The sequence below is a fragment of the Rhea americana genome, unplaced genomic scaffold (assembly GCF_003343005.1).
Source record: "Rhea americana isolate MKP2758 unplaced genomic scaffold, rheAme1 scaffold_59, whole genome shotgun sequence".
NCBI lineage: Eukaryota > Metazoa > Chordata > Aves > Rheiformes > Rheidae > Rhea > Rhea americana.
The window spans coordinates 1329372-1356447 of NW_028186745.1; the positions used below are offsets into that span (position 1 = coordinate 1329372).

General features: G+C 34.6%; 1 protein-coding gene across 3 annotated transcripts in view; it reads left to right on the top strand.

Moving 5' to 3' along the window:
• CFAP47 (cilia and flagella associated protein 47) overlaps nucleotides 1-27076 on the top strand; it is a 363351-nt gene that overhangs the window by 156976 nt on the left and 179299 nt on the right. For all 3 annotated transcript variants that reach the window (XM_085319423.1, XM_085319426.1, XM_085319424.1), the window contains exons 45-46: nucleotides 2300-2480; nucleotides 25082-25278. In XM_085319423.1, the coding sequence (XP_085175549.1) occupies nucleotides 2300-2480; nucleotides 25082-25278 (378 nt within the window). The remainder of the gene's footprint in view (nucleotides 1-2299; nucleotides 2481-25081; nucleotides 25279-27076) is intronic.

The following is a 27076-nucleotide window of genomic DNA, read 5'->3' on the forward strand; positions in this document are numbered from 1 at the left end:
TTTTTTTTGTGCTTAAATAACCTTTGGTACAAATAAGAAAAATATAGAAAATCATATAGTATCAACATTGAATGCTGCAGTTAGAGAAGTTAAATAATGAAGAGAAGGAAAGAAGGACATTAAAGTGATAAGCAGCCAAAATGCAAATCTCAAGATTTAAAGAAAAAAGGAGGAGTTAAAATGAGTAGCCATGTGCTATTTAATTCTGTCAATATATATCCTGTATACATCAAGGCATAAAAGGAGAAATGAAATGCTAGCTTGCTCCCTTGTCTGGCTCTGACTGTGAATATACTTTTTGCCTTTTATTAAAAGTAATATTCACCATTATGTGATTCTGGATACTGAATTTTTATTTCGGTGTTGGAAAATAATCTAACTACCCAAGTCAGTTGTAGTTTCCGTGTTATATTTGAATATGCAGAAAGTCAAAGTCAAATTTGAACTGGTAAATATGTGTATTTAGGTCAGTATTTTCCATTACAAATAAGAAAGATATATCTTTTCTTCCCCCTTGTGAAATCTTTTATCATTTCTATTCTGTCAGAGAGAATTGGACTTTGTTATTAACATCACAACTGAATTATTAGCACCTATTGATTCTATGTTTGCGTTTGTGTCTATGGAACTGTCAGGGAATTTCCACTGAAATTAATAAATAGTGAGTTCAAATTTTAAACTCACATAGCATTTCTTCTTGTCACATGCCTGGAAGTTATTTTGAAAATATGAGTGATGTAAAAAACAAACAAACAAAAAACCCCACCCATATTCATATTTTGTTTAGGTAAATATTGTTTTAGGCACATATGTCTGTCCAGTCATACTTTGTGGAACAAGAATGTTAAATAGTTGTCTGCTCCAATATTTGCCGTATCAAAAAACTATATAACTATATTGCCACATGAAGTTTAACAGATTCCCAAATTCCTTATGTACTTTGTGTTTAACAGTGTATTGACAATTTGGAGAGATAGATTAATAATGAAAACAAACCAACAGCAAAGAACGTAGGGCTAATTTGTAAATGGATGTGACTTTTTTATTAAACAGAACAAATCCAAAAATCAAAAACCCAGTTGATTTGAACAAGTTGACAATATTATTTTTGATAGTAATCTTAATCATTATGAAAATTAATTTTTTTTGCATTCACAATTCTTTTTTTAAATTTCTCTGTTTTTAATGCATAGTTCTCTTACATGCAAACTGCATAAGTTTTCTCACTTTTTAATATTTTCAAAATTAATGTATATCTTAAGATGTCACACTGGCATCCTTCCTTAAGAATCAGCGTTTCTTTAAAATTTTCTCTTTGAACTCCTATAATGGATTTCCACTACCTGTCCCATTGTGATACATGCTAAGATACGTGCTCTCCTACCATTATATGAAACAAATAGGCTTTGAGTTTTCGTAGCGTAAACTGAATATTTATGTAATTATCCTTTCCCTTTTCTCACTAAAAGATACTTCTCTGTAGTCATTAATACAAGGACTTTCCTATAGAAAAAGATGACTACTTTCATATTTTAAACATATTGAACTGATAATTGTTAAACTTTTTCATTGCAAATAATGTATTATTGGATTGAAAATGAGTAATTTTGGACAAGTAGTGTATTAAATTATTGCATTAGTTCTGTAACACTGTCTTTCACAAGTCAAATTTGGTTTTCATTAAAATGGCCTATTCTGAACTTACCTTTACCTATTGTCCTGATCTCTTACTAGTATATTCCATGCTGTGGATTAGCAAGGCCTTTTTACCAAGAAGAAGAGCTTATTTGTCCTTAAGATTCCTACTATATGCTTTGATTTCTAAAACACACTGCGTGCCACATCAATGTTCAAGTTAGCTCACCTAACTATACATTTATTGTTCACAAAATACCAAAAATAGTTTTTCTTTATTGTGTTTTTTACCATTCAGAAACTTTGAGAAGTAGAAGAAGAAATATCTGTCTACATCTGATATGGAATAGATTTTTCTTTTAATGATTGTTCTTCTCTTTTCTGCCTTCCTGAACATCTATAAAAGCTGGCAGAGAACAGGAGGCGGTTTTGCTGTAAATATCAATATATATTATTTTTAAGTGAATGTTTCAGATATTTGATATCTAAAAAATTGCACAAGGCATTTTATTTAGAAGGATCTCTCAAAATTTCTATATAACTTGCCTAATTACCAACTCAGTTATAGAAGTACACCCTTAAGCGTGTATAAGTTTACATTTCTTGACCTGAGATTGCTCTTGTGATGATTGCTTAGATGTATACATTATTGCTTCACTTGCAGAGAGATGCACTCTTACAACCATGTAAAATTCCCCCAAAGTTAAAGTATGTGGATTACAGCGTAGAAGTGAGCATGCAAGAGTTCTTTGAGGTTCCTGAAAAGGTCTCTATTCCAGTGTTGGCATCAAGCAGAGTTAACTTGAAAGTTCCTTCAGAAAAAGACCTCTCACCTCAGAAACAAGGTAAGAGTGTTCTTAAACTGATGATGAACTTAGATTTTCCCTGAGAAAATATTTTTTTTATTTTTTAAAAGCTTTGCTTAGCTTACATTTTGATCCCTCCTTTGCTGGCTGACGTTATGTCCTGTAGATGTCTGATGACAGCACGTGGCTTATCATTTTCGGTTTTACTAGTTTAAATGGAAGCAGTAATTTCTTTATTAATTCTGCTAGAGGCTTAATGTATAGTCAGTTCACTACTGTGAAGAATTTATAGGTTTATTTGTCACTTCTTTTAAGTTTTGGTCAACAAAGGAAAAATTAAAATGCATTGAATGGACTTGTTAGGAGTGAAGTAATTCTGATTTGGGTGAAGATGGTGTTGTGGTCTTATTCATCACCCTCTTTCTCAAGACCTCAGTATAGAAGGAATTACAGAATCATGGAAGAAACAACAGAATGTTTCTGTAAAGAAACATCTCCACAGGAATGTTTCTCAACCTCCTTGTTAAAGGTTGCCTTAATGTCCTGAGGCATAAGAATTTACATCTCCTAAAATGTTTTGATCCCCTGCCCCTCACTTCTCAGTAGCTTAGAAGTATTTAAGTATTTTTTCCACAAACTCTGCAAATGCCTATCTTGATGCAAATCCAAAATATTTACTTGAAATTTGATATGAACCTAGGAATCTTTCCATGAAAATCTCTAGGCAGTTTAATTACAGGAATTTCTGCTATGCCACTTATTGCTTATGTATAAACTGTTGAGAAAAATAAGTGAATCATCTAATTCTTCATGTTTCACTGTTGCTACTGCTAATACAAATGAAATCTTCAGGTCATTATTTTTCTCGGAATTCCTGAAGTATATGGTAAGACACAATGTCATTTTTTTTTCTATCCCAATGAACTTCTAGTTTGCTGGAAGTTCAGTTATTACTTTGTACTTAATTTTGTCCCTTTTCTGTATTTTTGGGGGCAAAGGAGATTTATATAAGTTATACTAAGATAGCTTTCCTTTTCTGTGTTGTTCTGTTCATAGTGCAATGATGAGAAATATTGAAACTTAGCAGGAGAAAAAAAAGCTGACTTTTGTCCTGATTGTAAGCGTTTACACACAGCAGCTTTTCAGGTCTTTTCAAATCATTTCTGTAGTTACTGTAGACTCTCATCTGAAGAGTGAAATTATCACAAATTCATGAGATGTGAAATAATTGTCCTCACCTAAAAATTTCTGTTTGGGAGCATGTACCTCTTTGTAATTTGTGAGATCAAAGTTTAAAATGAACTGCCACTTGATTTTACATTCTGGCTCCTTTCTAACAGTTACTCCCTGTTATATCTGATTCAGGGAACTGACTAACAATTTAAATGGCAGGACTGTGATACAAAGCAAGCAAAATTATCTTCTCATGTATTCTTAACTACTTTAAAAATAAATAAGTGCATAGATTCTCTGTAATTCATTTGCCTTTACAACTTAAAGGAAGTCTTTTATTTTTTGCTTTGTTCAGAAAAAAAGTTGGTGATGTAACAGTGTTTTCTGAATTTGCACATAGAAGAGCAGTTTCTAATCAGAACTGTAAATAAGTTATATTAAATGTTAATATATTTCAAATGCATGTAGGCTAACGATTTTTACTAAAAGTTTTAAATCTGTTCAGGTATTTTTAAAAAATGATGCCTACACAATGAAAGAAGACTTGAGTCCATCAACATTAACAATTTGCATACTTGCAACTGTTTGAATTTCACCTTTTAGAGCCTCATGGGGAAAACTAGTTAAACCTTAAACCACCTTAAGTTAATAGAATATAAGTAGTAGGAAGGCTTTGTGACCTGCTAAATCAATCTATTTACTGAAATAAATAAATAATTATTGCTGAAAAACTTCATGATGAACACAGAAAACTTAGAAAGATAGAATAAAGATCAAAAGCATTCTTGACCAGATGTTGAATATATGCTGTACCTGAAAGAGCTCTTAGCCTTTTTTTTATAAAGCAGACACAATCTTTTTCTAGCTCTATTTATATTAACAGTAGATTATTTTTGTAAATAAATATCTTTATGGTGTTGTTTTCATGTATTTGAGATGGATATTAATTAATTGCTTTTATTTTGATGTTTGGAGAGATGGAAAGATGGAGAGTCTGGAAAGATTATCGAACTACAGCTGTAGCAATATCAGCACTCAGCTACAAATTCATCCAGCCTTTCAAATTTTCAGGGATCTCTCTTAGAATTCATTGCAATATTTTATAGAGTGTTACTCTTTCAACACTATGTCACATACAGAATTCAAAGTGAGCATTGTTTTACTACAGGAAAACTTTTCTTTCCTCTGACTTGAAGCTCTTTCTGCATTTTGTGTATGCTAAAAAAAAGTATATGTTGTATATCAGTTGATATTAACAGTCATATTCATGAACCTTTGTTGCTTTCACTATTAACTTTCACTCTTTTAAGGTTTTAGCATTAAGTTACTAGCAGAATATATGACAATGGTATCCACCATCTGTTAAGTGTCTTCTATTTTTTCTATATAGCAAATATTAAATTTTTCTTAACAGATAATTGATAAAGTAGTTATTTTAGTATCTTAGATTATTTACTATGAAAACTGGTTATTCATCTCTCTATTTTTCATATCCTTAAGTTATTGAAAATGAAATTTGAAAATACATTTTCCTCAGGAATTTTTTTTATAATCAAGATCATGATGAAAGGTAAATGTCAATGTAACTTAGATTTTGCCAAAATAATTTTCTCCCTACTTTTTTTCGATGTAGCACTTAATTTTGGATAGTTTTTCTTTTTCTAGTAGCATCTAGAAAGCTACTAGCAGTGGAAAGAAATTCATCGTCCATTTATAAATATTCTTCTTACTCTTAACTGCAAAACTTACAGGTCATGAAGACAGTCTGTGAGAGTCCCAAATCTGCAAAAACAGATTCCATTTTGTTCTTTCCTCCTCTCAGTCACTTATTGTTATACTCTTGAATTTTAAGCAAGGATTCCCTTGTTCATTTTCTTGCCTTTGTACTCTATCACTGAGTATAATCTTTAGATCTTTACAGCCTATATTTACTTGTATTCCCAATTTTTTCCTTTTGCATAATTTACTATAATAGCTTTCTACATCTGAATGTATATGATTACAAAACGCAAATTCAGTGCGCATTTAAGTAAGTAATCCATGTCATTTATGTTTCAAATTAGTATGTGTTCTGAAGCCTATAGTCCTCTAAACTGTTATGATACTTGGCATCATCATATGTGAAAGCAACTTTGTTTGATAGAAAAAATACACCTATGCAAGTTTTCAGGGTCAGGACTATAGATGCATGTTCTCATTGGCTGAGGAACTGGCACTTCCTATGTGTTTTACAAGATCTTTCTAGAGTACATCAGAAATTGTTAGGATCTCCAGGTACCAAGTTATATGAATATTCAATATTTAAATCTTTGTAGAACAAAATTCTAAAGCCTATTTATGCATTTGAATTATGTTTGAGTATTCTTAGATTTTTTTTCACTCTATTACAAATCTTAAGAGAATGTAGGACTATGTTGTCGTAATAATTCAAGTATTCTGCACCTGGAGATGGGCATGCTCTGCTCATAAGGTATATAGCCTTCTAGATCTGACTAATCAATTTCTGAAGCAGCATGTACGTGTGTTTAAGAACGATAGTTATTTAAGTAATACTGTACATCTTCAAATATTACCAAAATACTTGTCTTTTGTTTAGTGCTTAGGAATGTCACTGCCTTTTAGTTTTAAAATATTTCTTAAATTCTGCTTAAATTCAAATAGCAGAGGAATAAATTCAGTTTTTTTATATGGATCATTTAAAATTTATGCTTTTGTTATTAACATGATAGTGGTTCAAATCTGTGAAATCAAACTCAAGATAGATTTTAGCTGGGTTAAAGCTATTCTATAGTTTTTAAAAAAAGTCTAGGGGAGGGAATGTGATTTACCTTCCTCCCGTTACTCTGCCCAAATACTGAGACAGATAGATGTGGAAAGCTTAGTGTGATTAGGTGTCTTTGGAGAAAAGATGCTTGCTTTCAGTCAATGGAGTGTCTTTCTGAATTCCTGCAAACTGTCTGAGTAGTCAACTTTTGGGTTTCTTTTTTGGGGCAAAACATAAAGTATTTCTGGATGATTTCTGATGGATCTTTTTGTTACAGATTCATTCTGTTTGCAGTATAGTAGCTATGCTGTAAAACATTTTAGATGTCTTGGCATATTTTTAAAAAGATGAGAAAAGTTACTGCAGTAATAGAAGCAAAACTACTCTAGAGAATAGCTGCAGGATTAGCACAGTCATTAAGGTTGTAGAATAGATGTAACAAAGGTTGGAGGCTGAAATATTTCTTGAAGAGAAGGATATTTAAATTATAGTTAGAATGCTTTTGTTGTTAAGAAATAATTGCCTGTGTTTGTAATAATTGATGCAGAGGTCAACTAAAATTATAACGGCTTTGTCAGGTGATATAGGATATTCTTTGGGTTGCACTGTACAGGAGAGAAAGACTGCCTGGGAAAGATGGAAAAATCTACACACATAAATCGAATAAAGACATAATGTTACATGCATCATGATCTCAGAACAAAGGTTGTTGACTGACCAGATGGCAGGTCACAGTTGCTTAGCAACTTCTCAAGTTATTTTTACAGTTTAAATATAGATGAGCATGGATGAAAATTTTAAAAAACTGATAGCTAAACTGCTGTGAAGAAAGTAAATTACATTAGGGAAGTGGATTTTTTATTAGTTCTTGCTGCTTCTTTATCTGTCAATCAAAAGAAATGATAAAATTATCAGAGAAGGGGAAACTAAATCATATGGCAGGGAACACAGTCTTTTGGATATTTATTTCCTTTCCAAGATATGTGAATAGTTACATGCAGGAAGAGAAATGTCAAAGATACTGCAGAGAACTAAATGGGACTTTGGGAGTGAATTCAGAAAGGTGGAGAGCTGAAGAACAGCTAAAAAGGGAGGATGAGATAATCAGCTGATAGGGTGAAAACAGTCAAAGGTATGTTGCATTGAAAGAGACAGACAATATAGGCAGATTCAGTGTATTTGTTTTGTTAATAAGGAAACTTAGGAATATTATGGTCAATTTGAAAATGCAATATTCTGACAGAAGTTAAAAGGTGGTGTTCCTGAGGGGGGAAAAACAAATGTTGGCCTCATCAGGAACTTTTCTGCCATCTGAGGAAGAAGCAGAATTTCTTTCTACCACTGTGGTAGCTTTGCTTAGGATGGAAATAGCTATTTCTCCAAAGAAATGTCAGAATACTTAGCTTTATGAAGAAAAATAGAGGTGGAGGTAAGATAGCTAAAATCAATCCTTGATTCAAAATTTCTTAGACTTCAGTAGCTGTAAAAGTGTCTGGCCAAGATTGTAAGAACTTTGTCAAATGGGAATTAGAAGGTGCAAATCAGTGCCACTCAGCATAGTAAAATCTTGTAAAAAAGATCTTGTAAAATAAACTTATGACATTTTTAACAGTATTACAGCTCTAATGGATAAAAGCAATACAGAATTTCTAGCTTATTTTCAATATGACATCATGACCAAAATCTAAAACATGGACTTGTGTACAACCAAAATAACTCATTAGGAAGATATAAAAATAAGTGTATTGACACAGCAACCTCAGTTGCTGATTTGTTACTAGAGACTCATCAGAAAGTGAACCCTCAATGACCAGTTCTTGTTGGATATTGTTAATTCTTCATTAGTAATACAGAAGGTTATATAAAGTCTTCATTAAGTTAGCAGAGACCCAGATTTTTTGGAAGACTAATTAGTTGGAATTGCTAAATATTTTTAAGTCAAGTATATGTATTTTAGTGCAACCAAAAATGTGGTAGTGTATGTAGGAACAGAGCCTGGATGTTAAACCAGTTAAGATACTGGTTTTGGAAAACAGTGGCTGTGAAAAGGATGGATAGAGTCTTAGTGCTAAAGTAGATAAATTGTAAGAGTATATAAGGGGAAGCTGGGAGATGGTCTTGTCTCAGTACACAGTTAATGACAGAACATCTACAGTAGAACTGGAGGTTTTGGTGTCTATAAGAAGATTATGGATATTAAAGAATTTGGAAAAGGTAAACCACAAAAAGTTCCAGTGGTAGAAAACAAGGCTTAGAGCAAGAGTAACCCAGCTATCGCTTTCAACTCTGTGTGATTGCCAAGTACTTCAAACGCAGTGGCCTCTACAGTATGTTAGTGTTATGTGACCAAAAATAGTCTATATCTGTACTTACTGGCTGTGGGAAGGAATGATCTAATAAGGAGTCTGCCTTTAGCAGATTGCCTGAGGATTCTGATCCTGATGCTCAGCCCAGCTCCACTTCATACTGGGATTGCTGGTGAAACTTTGCTCTCATCTATTCTTTGAATTTTTCCTGGAGTTCCTATCCTCTTTAAGGTCCTCTCAAAGATATACAGTGTATCTTGTAATTCTTTGTGACAAGAAAAAAAAAAAGTACATAAGAAGATCACGTACCAAAGTGATTATTCACTGGTGACTTAAAATATGATCCTAAAGAGATTTAGTCTCTTCAGTCTCTTCCGATCATCAGAAGTAGCCTGAGAAATGGCTTCCCTGTATATACTGCTGTATATCTGTGTATATACTGCTGGCTCAGAGAAAAGGTAACTGGCAGTAAAATTTTCTGTTTTGGTTACAAAAGGGGAATGGATTCAATTATCTAGAAAATCACGTTAGGCATATTTAACCTTGAAATGAGTTGCCTTTTTTCAGCAGTGTGTTATTAGAGAATAAAAAGACTAAAATGTTATGTGGAGTTTCTAATGGATCAGTTTTTAAGTTACAGAGAGGTAGCATGCAAAAGTACCTCCGTGCTTCACCAAATCAACAAGTTGCTATTTTTTTTGTATATGGTATCCCAAGAGATGCTTTGACAGTCTTGTCTCAACTCTCTACTCATTTCCATAACAAAATTTGTCAAGTTATACTTGGTTGTAGGTTTAAGCTAGTGGATTTTAACTCTTTTTTTTGTTTGTTTGTTTGGTTTTTTTTGTTTGTTTTTTTGTCTCTCTCCCATCCCTTGTCTTAAACCCCTGTTGGCTGGGGAGTCATTAATTGTGTGGTTAATGGTAAAAGGAAGATGTGAGGTTGAAGTTAAGTGAGAAATTGTTGTGAGATTACTAAGATACAGGCACAAGGAATGGCAGAACAAAAAGGGCGTAAAACTGTCTAGATTAGACTATAGCCTACTGTAAAAGTTTTACTCATTATTATGCAGCTATAATAAGGTATACCTGCTCTTAACAAACCTGTGTTTTCTGCTTTGCTTGCTTTTCTTTCCCAAGAAAGCTTTGTTTTCTAATAAAATCAGAGAAAATTAAGAAAGGAATATAATAAATTTTGCAGCAACATAATCAGCAGAATTAATTGAGTGGCTGTCATAATACACAGAGGCCTTTCTTGATAGAACAGGTTTTTATATACCTATATTATTTAAGATACTATCATTGTATTTTTCCCCTATAGTCCCTTTTTGTTGCTATAAGAGTACGGGCTAAACTAAACATGGAAATAACAAGATACCGTTGTGTTATGATCACTTGTTTGCATGTATCATGCCTATTGTTGATGTTGGAATGGGGAAGTTTTTGTTTTTTGTATTGCTAGGTCTTTAGATAAGTATAAGGCGGTTTTGTTTACATATAGTCTAGCATAACAGGATATAAATCCCAGGAATTCTACCAGTAGTAATAAACAGTGCATAATCTTTACAATATAAACACTTTTTAATTGATCACTTTGTTATATATAGCATAGGTTTACTTAGACGGGTCCAGTAAATATAAACAATCAGCATGGCTATTAGATATCTGATATTTACTGGCAAATTAAAAGAGAAAAAGAAATTCAAGACCTTAGAATGGTACCTAAGGTTGATATCCTGTCCATTAGCAATGAGGATCTCAGTTTTACATCCTGGCCCCAAATCTACGCCTTCAGCAATAGTAACATGGCAGCCCTCAGATATGATAGCTTTTGAAACTGTTAATTTATGGAAATGCTACCCATAAATAGTCTGTAGTGTTGATCTGATCTCAGTATTTTTCTTATGTAGCCTATAATTTTAGTTAGAAATATTGGATATTCTGGTCTCATTGCCATACTTTTCAATAAATAATGTGCAGAAAAAGCAAGCAAATAAGATTTCAATATTAGATCATTATTTGGCGTTGTTTATACTGTCAGGATAAAAAAGTCTTCTTATTTTTTTCTTTGTTTTCTTCAGTCATATCAAATAATTAATAAAACATATTTGTCTACACTATACTTTCTATAGTACACATTTTAATAGTAATATATGCATTTACAATAATATCTTCTAATCACTGTATTTTTCTGAGTATACAGAATAGAGTACATTCTGAATGTACTATGTCCTCCCTTCTGTGGCTTCTAAGTGTTGGCTCATACACTTGCTCAGCAATGGATTTAATCAGAATAAATCTTACTCTTTTTTTTCCCCCCTTAAAGTAATTTCCTGGGGCTTTAAATCTATTCTCCAATAAAGTGTTATCAGTGGTTCTGTTTTTTCATCCCAGTGCTCCGTGGTTCACATGCTATATACATTTTCCAACATTTCCAACATTTAGTTTTTTACATTATAAAGTTCTAATCTTTTACATAAAATTACCTAGTTTCTCACCAATAACACAAGTTTGTCATCTTTTCATTTTACTGTTTACATGTTGAGGTTTTATACTAACTCCATATCCTATTAAGACATTCAGAGTTGAGTTCTGTAATTTAACTGACAATAAAAATTTCATTACATTTTATGGTCTTAATCATCCCAGAATAGTGGGACACGGGTGGAATTTAAAAGTTTGAGGGATAGGATTCCTTTGTATTCCATGCAAAGGATTAACTAAGAGAATAATTCTGTTTCAAAATGTGACTCTGAAAAATTATGAAATAGATTTCTATCTTAATAGTTTTTGAACCAGCTAGATTCACTGAATAAGTAGAAAGTTGTTTTGGTCTTGGAAAAGTGAGAGGTAATTTAAATATTAGACTGAAAGCTTTTCTTTCATTTTTGACACCTATAATGATGCTTCCAGTGGGGAATAGCTGTATTTGCTGGGTTTTTTTGTGTAGTGAAAAACTTTTGGATGTGCTGGCTTACTTCTGTGATAAAGAAGGACATTAATCCTCAGAAAAAAAAAATCAGTGTATTATTTCCCTTATTGTCTATTCAGAAATCAGTATCCCTGTTCACTCAGAAATTGGTATCCCTGTTTGCTTCTTAATTGTGGTTAGAAGATTCACTGATACCTGGAGTCTGCTTGACAGAAGAACATGGAGATAGACAGGGCTTCAAGCTCACTTGACAAATGAGGCCTTTAGGGCTCAGGATACTGTATAAAGAAACATGATTTAGATTTTCGTCAATGGATTTTGACAACCGCTTATATGACTGTCAGTGTTGAGGCTAATCACTGTGTTTGCTGTCTTTTTGTGAGGCTCAGAAGATACTCATTCTCTGCAGCCAGTATTAGATCTGGTGTTGGCAGTGCCCATTTCTCATCATCTCATCGGTGGCCCTGGGAGGGGAAGACATTGTCTTCTTTTAATTTTAACTCTGTGTCCTTGACTTGTCTCATTCAATGACAGAAGGAGTTTGTCCTCCTGGTGGCATTCTCTGCTCTCCTTCTGAAGGTGAAAACACACACACACACACACAAAAACTCTGAATAAAGAGAGATTTTATGGCCCAGATTGTAACTTGATAAGCATCCATCTCCCTTACATATTCCGTGCGCTGTGAGGATACCACCATTTAAACATATGAAAAATTTCCTGTGTTTTGTGAAGATGCACATTTTGTAGCTTTTTAGTTTAGTTGCCAGGGTCACTGAAATATTCTTTACAGTGTATTTGTATGTTTATGATTTTTATTTTTGTATAGATTTGTCTAGAAGAGGTTTCTTGTCATGCAGTCTTAATTTATAGAACTGTATCTGTATAAAAGAACATGCTGTTCTTGCAAGTAAGGAGGATGTTTGACAAGTCAGAGATGTTATAATTTTGTCCATCTTTAATAGTGTTGGTAAGCTTTTTATCTGCTGTACATTTGCTGCTCTTGTCCAGCAACACAACACCAATTATGGTGTGGAAAGAAGGAAATGACTATGGATTTTTGGGTATAAAACTGAAACAACTTCCCCTCCCCCCATGTTTGTCTTTCACAAAGTGAAGGAAAATGGCAAACTATAGATACAATAAAATAATACTGATTTGAAGATTTTTGGTCTATTTATGCAAAGCAGAAATGTGTCAGAAAAGTTAAAAGAATCTAGGATTGCATGTTGTTTGTTAAAGCCTATCTTTCAATTTTACATAATTTTACAGGTACTGGATTTTATAAAAAATTAGGATCTTTTTAAGTGTTTGCATAAAGTTGTGCTTCAGATAATGTCAGGTTTAAATTTTTATTCAGAAGACCATCATTAGAGATCTTCTTGTTAAGCTGAAGATGTTACGTCCAAGAATATTTAACTAAGCAATTGTATGTCTCTTCTCCCTTAACTCTTAGAACGTGTTGAAAATTAATGAGATGTTAATACCAACTGGGATCTTTCAGATGACTCAACAGACAAAGGACTCTCATGCATGGCTGAGTTTATGCATTTATGAGTTATGCATTACTCTTATGCATTGCTGAGTAAAAAATGCRTGCTAGAACAGCTAGGAGAAAAAAACAAGAGTGGAGTAAAATCTGGATTAGGACTATATCAGAATATCTATTGATTTTAAAAATCATTTTTCATAGACCAAATCTGAAAAGGTAAGGATTCATGTTTCTGGTGTTCTCTCTCTGTTTGTTCCAAATACAGATGCAATGTTAAGGAGTAAATAAAAGAAAAAAGTATCAAGGGATTTTTTTAACATCTGATGACTACTTTGGGGAACCTTTCTTTTATTTCAAGTTGGGAATAGTTTTCAGCAGAAATGAGCACTAATAGTTTCAGTGCATGTAATGCTAAGGAGTATTGTTGCTGATCATCAGGGAAAGTACATCCTGATTGTGCCTTTGAGGAGCTGAAGATTATGGGAACTCTGCAGACACTGCGGATGTTTCTAGGGGAACTCCATTGAAATCAGTTCTTTTTCCAGTCCTATTCACTGTGCATTGGTGATCTAAAAGAAAATATAAAAATATGCTATTGCTTGGAAAATGTGGAAAAACAGCCTGGTAATGAAGGATCAGCTTTTACTAGGCAGAATGGTTGCTCTGCAGTTGAATTCCCTTGAACAGTGTGGTTTTTACAGAAAATAATGACATGCATCTAAGATGAAATAACATAAGCAGGTTCACAGGGAAGGACGGGCTTTATTTGCAAAGTGATGTCTCTGAAAGAGACTTCAAGAACTTCTTTGCCTAGCAGTGGAGCACTTAAATCCCCGTGTGATTTAAAGCTTTCAGCCTTATTTCTCACTCTGTATTTTTCAGACTTCAGCTCTCGGTCACTATATTTCATTAAGGGATTGTCTGGAAATTTTTGAAAAACAAGGATCCTTGAACGTACAGCTGCAAAAACACAGTGCAAGTGTTGAGAAGTGCTATTACAGTTTAATGAAAGGGAGATTATTACAGGAACATCATGTCTGGTTCTAGCTTCTATAGTTCACAAAGCAGGTTGCAAATTAGCAATGGTTCAGGGAAGAGCTATAGTAATTATTTCATGGTCTTGAAAGCTTATATAAATAGTTTGATCTCTGAGGGAAAGAGACCATGTTCAAGTTACCTGTAAGTACTTAAAAAGGGAGAAAATGTCTGACTGAAGTTGTTATGTAGAAATCTCTGTTTTTTCTATGTGACAGAAAGATGTGTAATGAAACAATTTGATAGCTGTATGCTGATGTATTAGGGTTACTAAGTACTGACACAACCTTAAGGGAAGTAACAATCTTTCTATCATGTAGTATTACAAAAAATTGTGGATGTTTTCTTAAGATAAAACACTTCTGTGCCAACTGTCAGGCTAGGGGCTTAATTTAAGAATTGTTTAGTGAAATTTGTACATTAAGAAAAATATGCAATACTATGCCTTTTGGCATTAAAACAAAGATATGATCAAATCATATTAGCAGAGTAAGGAGAATAAAATACTTGAAAGTTAGATATACATGAAAATAAATGGAAACAGTACAATTCTAGATAGGTTTTTCTGAGAGCTGTATAAAGGTGAGGTGAAACTGAAATAAATGAAGACTTAAAAATCAAAGCAAAATTGAAAATTAATTAAATGATTAAGAAAAGGAGAGGAATTTTTACTCTGGAAGATGAAAGCTTTTACCAGATTTGTGAGTACTCATAAATTCTTTACAATCAAGTTTAGCAAAAATTTGAGACCATAATTTTACTACACACAAAATTTGGAAAATAAAATTCAGACATACATGGAGTTTTCTCTGTTGAAGTAGAGAAAGCATTCTAGAGATAAGTTGGAGTAGTGAATTAAAGAATACAAAACCTATTGCTACTAGTGACTATAACTAAAATGTTGCTTGGTTATCCAATTTTAAAAACAGATGATCAATGAGTATTTTATTCAGCAGGCAGAGCGCCTCATGTATTTACATGTTCAGGGTTACTAAAGTATCCCAGTGTTTCAAAAGAAGGATTTTTGGTTTGATTGGCTTTTTTTTTGTTCAGATTCTTTGTTGTTTGCAATCTATTGCCTTGGAAGGATTTAACATAGCTCACTTTACTGTTGGCAAAAATCTGTTGGTAATACCCTTGAAGTAGAAATATTTTTAAAAAAGAAAAGATACGGAAGTAAATGATTGATAGTAGCTAATCTGCAAAAGCAATTCAGCAGCATATCAGTACTTTCTATTACACATTCTAGTAATAAGCAAATATTTTTGCCTTGTCAGTAATGATAAATTTGTGTAATTCTTAAAAATAACTATTAAGATTTTAGTTTTCAAATGGACCTAAGTAAGTATAGCCTGATAAAACACTTAATCRAGCTCAATGCTGTTTTTATAAGCATGTATGTTGGTGAATTTTTCTATGGCAAATGTGCACCAAGAATGCTTTAGTTCTGTCGTATGGTGTAGTCTCTTTCCCAATTTATAAAGGTAGACATAAAACCTCAGGCAGGAAAATAAAACTAAAAAAAGGTTGACTGCAATACGGTACTATTTCAGCATTAAAATTGTCCAGGAAGAGATAGAAATACGCAATGCGCTTACAATGAAAAATTGTTCTTAAAATGAAAGACTTGTTCCCCACCTAGCTATTTAATTTAGATTCATTGTTTGACAATGTTGGCTGCTTGCTGTTACCCTCTAGCTCCCTCCCTCTCCCTTCCCCTCAACATGAACTGATGAAAAAGCTTTCTCTGCAGAACTACCAAGAAGTGTTAGGAGTTGTTTACTTTCCTGATAGTCATTCTTACAGTTAATTTATTTAGCTCGTTGTGGCTTCCTCTGGGAAAATATCAGACTTATTTTAAAATAGCATCTGGTTTACTTTTTTTTCTTTCTTATTTTAAAGGAAACTCTTTCCTTATGTAATTTTGGATTATAAAAAGAATGGAACATGTATTCTCATGTACTACAGAAATTGTACTACACTGCATTGCTAAATCTTTTTGGCACAATTTACCATTAAGGCTTCATTACTAATTTTGCATTGACTTACTATTTTGTAGTATATGGTATAAAAAAGTTAGTCTTTGATTCTTTCAATGTATCATTGCTTAGACATTCAATGCACTTCTTTGTGTTAGTTCTGAATGCTCGTCTTTGATTGTAGGGAATTTTGATTAATCTTCCTTCTTTTGCTTTCTGTTAGCTACTTTTTTAATACCTTATCTTAGCTGATTCCCCTTTCCAGTCATGAAGAATCACTTTTTTAGTGAAATTTATAAAATTTTGGGCATATGTTTTTGAAAGATATTAGCTTTGTACTTACTGTGATTTTAGATTCAGTGTCTTTGAATTATAACTCTGTTTTTCTCAGTTTGAAACTTCATAAGGAAGCTAGTCCTTTCCAGTAGGGGACTGGATAACTTAAGAAAGCACCCTAGCTTTACTACCTTTCTTAAGTTATATTAACCAAACTTGTTCTTACTTGAATGCTTTTCAGTTGTCCATTAGCATAGTGAGAGTGTGTAACCTCTTTGTTTGTAAGTCTTTTGAAAATATTCTTAGAAAATACTGAAGAGCCATTCTTATTAAAAAAAAATTCATGAAACAAAACAAACCTCAAATCTCAAAGCATTGGGGGAAAGTCTTTGTTCTATTGTACTGTAGTAGTGCACGACTCTTAACAAACTTCTGAATTTTTGATACATGAATATGACTGCTGAATATTTGTGATAAGACTTAGAAAAAATTCACTGCTGTTTGCATTTTTAAATCAGTTAAAAAAACCTGCTTTCATCCTATTATTTATTTATTTATTTATTTATTGCTGTGCAGAATCTTCCTTTTCTGGTTGATCAAGTATATTTAGCTTAGAGTTGTGAAAACAGTAGATTTTTAGAAACTCTTTCACAAATCTGTATCCAGGTAAAGCTGGAGAGCTGCTTTGCAGTCCTGGGAGTCCTGGTGAACAAGTTGAACATGGGCCAGCAATGTACCCTTGTGGCCAAGAAGGCTAATGGTATCCTAGTCTGCATTAGACAGCCTTGCCCACGGGTTGAGGGAGAGGATCCTTCCCCTCTACTGCGAGACACATCTGGAGTGCTGGGTCCAGGTCTGGATTCAAGAAAGACATGGACGTACTGGAATGAATCTAGTGAAAGACCACAAAGATGATTAAGGGACTGGAGCATTACTCATAGGAGGAGAGGCTGAGAGAGCTGGGACTGTTCACCCTGGGGAAGAGAAGGCTCTAGGGGATCCTTATCAGAATGTATAAATGGCTGACGGGGTGGGAGTGTAAAGAGGATGGGGCCAGACTCTTCTCAGTGAAGCCCAGTGACAGGGTAAGAGGCAATGGGTGCAAACTGGAACACAGGAAATTTCGTTCAAACACAAAAAACCTCTTTTTTTTTACTCTGAGAGTGGTTCAACCCTGGAAGAGGCTGCCCAGAGAGCTTGTGGAGTCTCCCTCCTTGGAGATATTCAAAACCCACCTGGACAGGGCTGCTGTCCACAGGTATCCATGAGACTGTCCGTTTAAAACATCGAAACCTAAAATATTTTCATGATGATCTTTAATTGCAAAGTGAGTCGCTGACATGCTCTTCTTGCCCGGGAGCCATAAACTGACGTTGGCAGTTGCGCACACAACACTCCCTCCATTCACACCAGTAATTTTAACTCTTTGCGCTACAGATTGCACACTCAGCTTGTCAGAATTTTGTTGTATTAGTATTGAAATTTATGCTCCTGTAGCTATTAAAAACTTTACTAGTTGTCCTTCAGGGCCAACTAGAATTAAAATATGTGGGTCATCGTCACTTATCCATTGATAAGCCTCCACTTGCCGGATGGCAGGTCCAATTGCCGCCTGGACATTACTTGTTTTTCGACCATGTGCCTTGCAATTCCTCCTGAGGAGGGATGAAGGGGTTGTTTCATTTTCTGGGAATTGGCAGCACAGGTACCAGAGGAGTCAAAATACATCCTCTCTCTTCACCTTTATCTTGTTTCTGGAATCCTTCAATTAGACTCAAAATGATGCTGGTAGGCTGACCTTGAATTGCAGTTCTGGAAATGCTTAGGGCTAATGTTTTTCTCCATAATTCACTTTTGTGTTCTTGAGATTCTGTTTGCAGGTTTTTAGATTTATTTTCCTTTAATTTAGCTTACTTTCCCTGTTTCAGATTTCACTTTATGATCTCCTCTCTGGGGCTTTGGGTATGGGTTTTTCACTGGTATATTTTCCCAAATGATCTCATGGCTGTGGATAACTAGGCTGTGCAGTAATTCTGCCCATGTAAGGAAGTGCCTGCGGAGGTTGCCATCACCCTGTATTTCATTATGTTCTATGTCCATTTGGATTTCATCCTATTTCAACCCAACTAGGTAGGTTTTAAGAGCTGCAGGGGCTCCTCTAATTAGCAGTCTTAATGTCGCAAGATCTATTGTAGCGGATAGTGGGGAATTACTAGGTCCTGGTTCATGCATGGCTTGTAGGCAGGTGGCTTTTGTGATGGCTACAGAGAGTTCGCTTAAAGATTTAATGGGGATTGTGGAAGGTTCACCTTGTTCCTAATGTCTGTTCTGCCAGCCCAATAAGCTACTTGGCTGGTGATTGAATGAGGGGTATTTGTGGGACCGTGTCCTAGATTTAAGAGAACTCCCAGACCCCAGCAGCCATTTGCTTTGTCCTCACTCAGCATTATTTGGTCGCCGCCACCTAAGCATACGCGCCACAAGTATTCAGTTTCAGTTCCACCCGGGTTTCTGCTGTCTCTCTCTTGTAAATTTGTTAATTGCAACAGATCCCAAGGGATGGGTCACCTAATGTGCTGCAGAGCACCACCCTGAGGTCCTTCGGTTCCTTCTGCTTTAGTAATGGGTCTAGCTTCATATTCAGAGGGGTTTGGGTGGGGACAAAGGATCATCTTATTCTTCTGATTCACTATTATTAGAATTACCCCAAATGTTTCCATTCCAGTCTTCAGGGGGACAGTATTAATTTTCTGATCTGTAGTATATCAAGGGAATGGGGAACCTGCATAAGCATCATCTCAATCTTTTCTCCTAATCCCTGTCTCTATCTCTTTTTCTTTTCCTCCTGTACCTCTTTTTGCAGCTGTTCAGTTTTCAAAGATAGTAACAATTCAGCTGCCTTTCTACCTTCTATTTCTTCCTCCAGGTCCTGCTCTTTTCTTTTTCTATTCTCACTTTCTTGCCATGCAGCTTCTAAACAGGTACTTGGCATTTTACAGATAACTCCTTTTCCTTTTCCATCCTTTGTGTGGCTCCTACATACTTTTAAGTGTTCCTCAATAGCATTCCAATTATACCAATTGCCACGAGCCCATTCCTCTGAGAAATGGGGACTCAGACTCACTCCATGCCTCTGTAAATAATCATCAGTGATACCACTTGCCATCCTGCTGACTATGCCAGTTGTCACAGGCAAGTGTGGAGGAGTGTAGAGGGATGCCTGCCTGGGGAGGGAAGGGGAGAGGAGGACGAGGAACTTCACTCAAAAGAGAAGCAGTGAAGCAGTGAAGCAAAGATATATATTTATTGTGGTAAAATAGTGATTTGACAAAGCTCAATCATAAATAAGACAGTGATCTAATGAGGGTTGATGGCGAGGTTCACTTGATTATTTACTGCATGGAGGAGGACAGGGTCAGATAAATGTTAAGGAGGCCCTCCCACTGAGTCATGAGACTCAGGACGGATCCCTCCAAAACTCCCTGCAGAAGACTGGGGGTGCACCTGGATCCGATCCCAACCTCAGGCCTGGTCAATGGTTTATGTCCAAGAGTTCTGTGCATAGTTAATAGGGAGACCCTCCTGCTGAGTCACGAGTTTCAGGCTTGACCCCCTTGCTTTCTAAACTCCTCCACAGAGGAACCAGGGTGCGGCTGAGTACAGTCCCAGACTTGGTCAACAGTTTATGTTGAAAGATTATGTGTGTACCATCAGAGATGCAATTTAGCTAAGTTTGCAAAGTTTAGCATGCTGTTAGTCACTTACTCAGGATCTGTCACAGGAAAGGAATCTGTCAACCTCAAGGAGTAACCTTGAGAGGCATCCCTGCTCAGGAGGCGATTCTGCGGTGCAGCTAGCTGCTGGGCAAGAGAGCTCAATGGGCCCTCGGTTGCCTTCTGCTATTTATGGGGATGGTTGACTCCTACTCATATTKGCATATTAGATGGAGTTTTATTTGGTGTATGTTCCGTTAGCCCTCGTCCAAGTGCTGTTGACCTTTTKYCTTGGTTTTCACTTGACATTTTTCTGCATAAGGGTTAAAAGTACATTTTCAGAATCTTGAACTATTCCCTGATKGTTGGTATTTGTATAATTATTAGTTGAAATCTTTTAGTGACAAATGATATCAGATTTTGGATTTAAATGATAGAAAAATGATTTACACTCATTGAAAGGCTTTTTTTTTGCTTTTTTTGTTTTTTATTTTAAGCATAGTATCTTCCTGCACTGAAACCTTAATTCAACAAATCATACACAGAGATAGACAAAATTTYAAAACATCACTCACTAAGGATAAAAAAGACTGGTCACTTTTTCAAAACTAGGTGATCTGATTTTCAAGTTCAGATGAGTACATTTGAAGATAYACAAGCAGAAACCAGAAGAGTCTAGACTCTTCAGTGTGGTTTATTTAACCTTATAGGCATYTATACCTGTAAATTCACTCATTATGTTGATGTAACCAGGTATCTGTGACACATATGCAGTGTCTGAGGTTGAATAAAGTTCTGTGTGAAATTTRTGAGCAGCTTTAAGCTGCTGAATGGATGTTGCTATCATTGCTGAGTAGCATCTAATAGAATGTGCAAGTATTTGACTAACTGCTGAAGGCAGGTAGTTTCCTACCTTTATATRTAATGCCAACATTGTATGGAAGAACAGAACTTCCGTTTTTCTCATTTTCCTTCTGAAATTTGTAATAAGGTTAAATAGCGATTACTCCACAAAGTGTCATTATTACTAAACTCAAGTTTGTGCTTTCCCCTAAGTTTTAATGTCACAAGAAGTTTCTTTGAAAAGGTACTATTTGTTGGCTGATACAGCTGTTGAGCATTAAGTTTACAATTCAGGTCAGGCTGACCAAAACTGGTGAGTTGAAATTTTTAAGAGCAGGAAGCATGATCTTTATCAATTCCAGATGGTGATCAGACTGTCTTTCATGCTAACTGGATGGCTCAAGGTGTCAGATGGTTGCTACAGAACATGACCAACACCTACATGCTGCAAGCTTTCTAAGAACGTGTGGTGATGTTACACACTGAAAGTTTTTTGTTTTGCACATGCCACTATTTTGACAAGTGTCTGCCAACTATCCTCAACTGAGATTCAAAATCAAGTATATGTTTTCCATAGGTATTTTCCAACAAAAACCTATAAAATTAAACTTCTCGTAACATGTTGTAATTCCTGCTTTCAAAAGCTCTTAGTATATAGGACATTTGATCAAGATATGAGTGGTGAAATTTCATTGCACTTCTCAGCACAAGAATGTTCAAATTAATATTTCTTCTCTACCCAAAGAATTTCCTAGTTGTCAAACAACAGACTGTCATGGGAAGAGTTCTTTGCTTCACATGTTGAAATGAGAGAACGTGACACTGGTGATCGGTGCCCAAATTAAAAATAAAGGCAGCCATGGCTCCACGCTTCAAAAGTTGTTTGCCTATTTTATGTGAAATCTTCTCCCATCAAATGACAAATATCCTAACTAGGGAAACTGTAACAGCAACCTGTGTTGTTCTTCCTGACTTTTCACTGTCAGAGTGATGCTTGCAGTCTCATTCCTTTCTGTAGATGCAGACTCTGCTTCCTTTTACATGGAAATAACRTAACTGCGGCTGCCTGTTGCTCACTATTTCTACTTTTGTCTCAGTACTTGGCCTTGTTAGGCCAGCTGTGACCCCATGGATTATTTTCATTAAATCTTTGAATTAATTCCTAGTCTAATCTTTGCTTAACATTGTATGAGACTCTGAAAGAAGAAAACATACTAAGTTGAGAAACCTTTAAGCTTAATTACTTTTTGGCATTTAAAATTAGCATGAAAAAGCATTTTGCAGAAAAAACTTCAACCTTCATATATAATTCACAGGCAAGTGGTTTCTACAGTCATTTTGGTTTGGAGAATCTGTCTCACTTCAGAAACTATGTTTTATTGGATTATCATATTAAATAAATAGGATTAAGTTACTTGCTTTCCTTTATGTTGATCATAATTGATCATAATTTTTCAATTATTCAGCTGACCTATTCCTCAGTGTAAACTTTTTTATATAAAATAAACAAGTATTTTAATAAAAGTAACGGCAAACTAAACATTATAAATATCAAATGGGTTGAGTAGGAAGAGGAATTTTTTGTTTTTAATTTTGTAAAGGAGGCAACTCAGAARAGCCACGCTGGGTCAGATCAAAGTGCATTTAGTTGACTACCCTATCCTCAATTTCTTCTTAATAAACATACCTAGTCCTCTCACTGAAGCACAAGCTTGCAGATTCACAATATCACATGCCAARGAACAGTACTAGTGGGCATGAACAACATTTTCCTTTTGTTTGCTTTAAACTTTGTTGCTACTAGCCACAGTAGACAGAATAAATGATCATTATCCGTGATCTGCATACTAGTCTTCATTTTATAGGCCTCTATCATATTCCTCCTCTGTTGTTCTATTGTATGAAGTAAACATGGCTCTTATATCTTTGGGGGTAAAGCAGAGGCATCAGGATTTTCTCTGTTGATCTTCAATAGAAATAATTTAGGTAAGTAAACAGTTGCCTGGCCAAATATGCCTTTGAAAAGTACCAGACACAGGAGTCAGTGGGGATGAAGAGTGAGTCAAGAAATCATCCTAGCTACCCAAGCCATTTCAGTCTTCTCACATGAAGGGCCATATCAGCCAGTGAAATAGATCATTGCTGCTACTGATAAGTATTGGCTGTTTAAAATATTTCATTTTTTAAAAGCTCAACTGTTTTGCTTCCTCATAAAAATAAAAGGATCCTTTAATCAAYGCTACTATTAATTCTTTTTCAAAAATATCACAAATCAATATCATTTGCAAAGTATTGCATTAATAATTTCTGTTTCCATTGACTACAAGACCCTAAAACTCATCTTATTACTGTARAAATATTTTGGAGCTTCCACTACACTGTATTGTCTTTCTTCAAATACTTGATTATCACCTACTTTATCTTTTAATGCAAATAYTTAAAATTTATACCTAAAAATTTATGTATATATTTTTTTTCAAAATCCTAAAATTATTCTTGTAGACAGATAAAATTAGGTGCTGTATTCATGAACAGGGGAATAGAAAGGACAGTTTCATGCCYTGCGTAACTGATAAACTCAAGTTACTTTTGTGGAATGTAGCTGATGGGGATAATAACTTGGTGACACAATAGAGAGAGGTAATAATTCAAAAAATTACCAGGCTATTAATCTTGTCTTTAAGAGAGAACAAACTAATTTATTTCAGAGTGGTTAAATCTGAGGTGCAATTTATAATCTTTTTGATAACTTAGTAGTGTTGAAAGATTAATAATATCATTCTGTATCATTYATCTCTTGAACTTGAGCTGTTCTTGTGAAATAACCAAAATACGGATGACATAAGTCAACAAGAAAGCTTCAGCTTGCTATTCATTTGCGGAGAGGTGAGAACGGAAAACATAAGGAATATGACTTAGTGAAAGACAGTGAGCAGCATTGCAAACATTGATTGCACTTTCAAAATTCAATAGTTTTCACTAAAGATATTACAATAGTTTGAGTCCAGTTGTCATATCATCACAAAATAAACCATAGTAGAGAAGATGGGAAATTGATAAAATTTGCCAGACTGTTACCTCAGGGAAYGATGGTTTGTTCTGAGTTTTATCTGTAAGATTCTGTTGCATCATTACATTGTCTCTGACTTTCCTCATTATCTTTTCCAGTTAAGGGCTTTCTTCACTGGTTTCTAGTCCTGGAAAACACTGTGAAGAAATGGTTTTAGGTAAACATAGAACTACAGCAAAGTTGTTACAGTTGCAGTYTTTGTTTAGTTTTTCTTTCACATTCCTTAAAGACTCATGAGTGACTAGGGCTAGAGAAGTCTCTTCATGGCCAGTCCCTGATGTTCCTCAGCTGCCTTCCCTTCTCCTTTGCAAAGTGGGTCCCACAAGGGCTAGGGGAATGCGTGGTGATATTGTGAAACCATCTGGTCCTTTTTGTGAGCAAGAGCAAAGAAAAAATCTGAAGCAGACTTGTTAGACCTGGCTCTGTCCAAATGGGGACAGCATTTGTATTGCTTCTTCCTTACTCTAGAGATTCTCTGCRTGCTGTGAATTGGGCAAATGAGACTCTTCATGATCCTGTTGGAGAGCTCTAGCATTTTAAGAAACTCGGACTTCAAATGAAGCATTGGATGTCTGAAAAAGCTAATGAGAAGATCTCATGAAAACTACTGAACTTAATGGAATTTCAGTTATTGTCGCGGCTGCTATTGGGAAATACACTGTATTATCTCAGATGTCTCTCACACTAAACTGTTGGAAAAAATGTTCAATAGCAACTACTATATGTTTTTGATATTTGCAGAAATTCACACAAAAGCAAACCTTTCTACTTTATAGAGTAATCAATCATTTAAAATGCTTCTCTCTCTACACTTGAAAACAATACAAAATGTTGTTTGGAGCTTACATATACTTTTATTTTATTTTATTTTATTTTTTTAAGGAGAATAAAATTTTGGCTACACTTATGTGATAATGCTCCTAAACTTCCAGTGTTTTATATTGTTGAATATACTGATAGACAGTCTATTACAGTTCATAGGAGCTCTTGCTAGATTCTGCATGTAAATTCAACGTTTCTGAGTTGTTTTACATCATTCATTTTTTTTCCTTTTTTAGAAAAAAGTGCTGCAGTTGAKCTTCCTATAAGATTTGTTCCTCAATATGCTGGTCGCTACTGCTGTCAGATTCTTCTGAAGTCCTCCTGTGATTTTCGAGTCTATATGATTGAATGTGTAGTGAATACAGACCATGCTGAAGCTGAGCTTGAATTTCTATCTCCAGCTTATCAGGCAGTGATTCAGGACATTCCAATAGTAAGTTTGCTTTACTATTAGAACCTAAACTAAGATTCAGGATTTTTAAAAACTGGAGTCTTGATTAGTGCTGTTCAGATTTACAATTGTAAAATCCACAAGTGTGTGTAAATACTGACTTCARAATTATAACCCCAAATCCATATTGGACATAATATAAAGTTTGTTGGGAAAAGTAGTCCTTGGCAGTTCTTAGAGTAGATTATTACTTCCATGGCATTATTTCTAATGGTTCATTTCTATGCTGAGAATTGCTATCCTGCTACTTAATGATATGGTAGCACAGTGAGAGTGAAAAAAGAGCTGTGTAATATGAGGAACAAACATATTATTTCTGAAAAAGGAGAGATGAAATTGAAGACCAAAATAGAAGAATTAGATTATATTGTGATATTTTTTTCAAAAATGAACTCAAAATTACAAGATATAGCAAGCATAGACAGTATATCATATATATTTTTATCATCTCTATTTTGTATTTGAAACTTTTCACAGAGGAGAAAGAAGACCAGGGAATGAAGTTGGGGTGTAGGTTGGAATATCATCTCCCTCAGAGAAGTATGGCTCAAAATTTAGAGTATTACAGATTTAAAAGAAAAAAAATGAAGAAGTTAAAGGGAAGGACTGTAAGTTGCAAGAGAAAGGGTGAAAACTTCTTTAAGAAATAAAAATGATAAAACTGTTTCTTGAGACTTGATGTAGGGGGTATATGTGCTTGATGCCACCTTTTTATATTAGAAAGCAAAGAATATTAGTGAGTGGTTTTACAGAAAAGTTATTCTGAGATTTGGTAAGTGAAAGAGTAGGGGCAGATCCAAATATGGAGACTTACTGTCTGGGGAAGGATCATTTTGTAGATGCTCAGTGAAATACGGAAAGTAGACAAGGAACTAGTTCATTGTATAGGAAAAAAAACAGTAATGAAAATTAGTAAAAAAAAAAAAAAGAGAATTAGAATACTATCTTTTCTTAGGCATATCTTTTAATATATTCATCTATATTTATTGTTTCTTTGAACCTAATATTTAGAGGTCAAAGCACTTTACAGACACTAGCAAATTACCTCTTGCAACATCTGTGTGACAGGTGAAACATTTTGTATGTAGAACAAGCAAAATGATCAAGTCCTTTGCTTAAAGCTGCACAGTTAGTTCGAGAATGAGAATGAGACTTCAAACCCTTCTGAATATCAAATATGTGACCATTTCTTGGTATCAGAGTTAAGGCTGAACATTCTAAGYTTCTGCAGTTTTCCCAAGAGTGCGATGATTGTTCCATCACTTACTTGCAGCCTCTCCAGTGAATGAGATTTAAGTCCTATGGATGTCAGCCCTATTATGGACCTTGAATTTARTCAACTTCCATCCTCTGAAGCAATTTTAAGTCCCTTAACATTAATTGTTTCTTATCAACATGRACTGACTTTGGATAAGACTTTGTATTAAGCAGAGATCCTGTAAGAAAGAGATGATCAAGTTATTAAAACTGTTTGCCAATACATATGTAYAAGGAAGAGGAATTAGAGTCTATCAAATATTACTTTTTGATTTCTAACGTTTAGTGCTTAACCTTAATATCTTTCTTTGATACATGTTTTTGGATGAATTCTTGCTATATTAGAAGGATTTATTAYGGAGAATTTCAAAGTGACTGTATTTGTCAGCTATTCCTCTCTCCAGCTGTCAGGTTTGTGTGTTCAAGATTAAGCAGATATTTTTATGCTGCATGTTGGTGTAAACATCCCTAGCATGGATAAAGGAAACATCTGATACCAGTGGCACTAGAAATCATTGTAAAT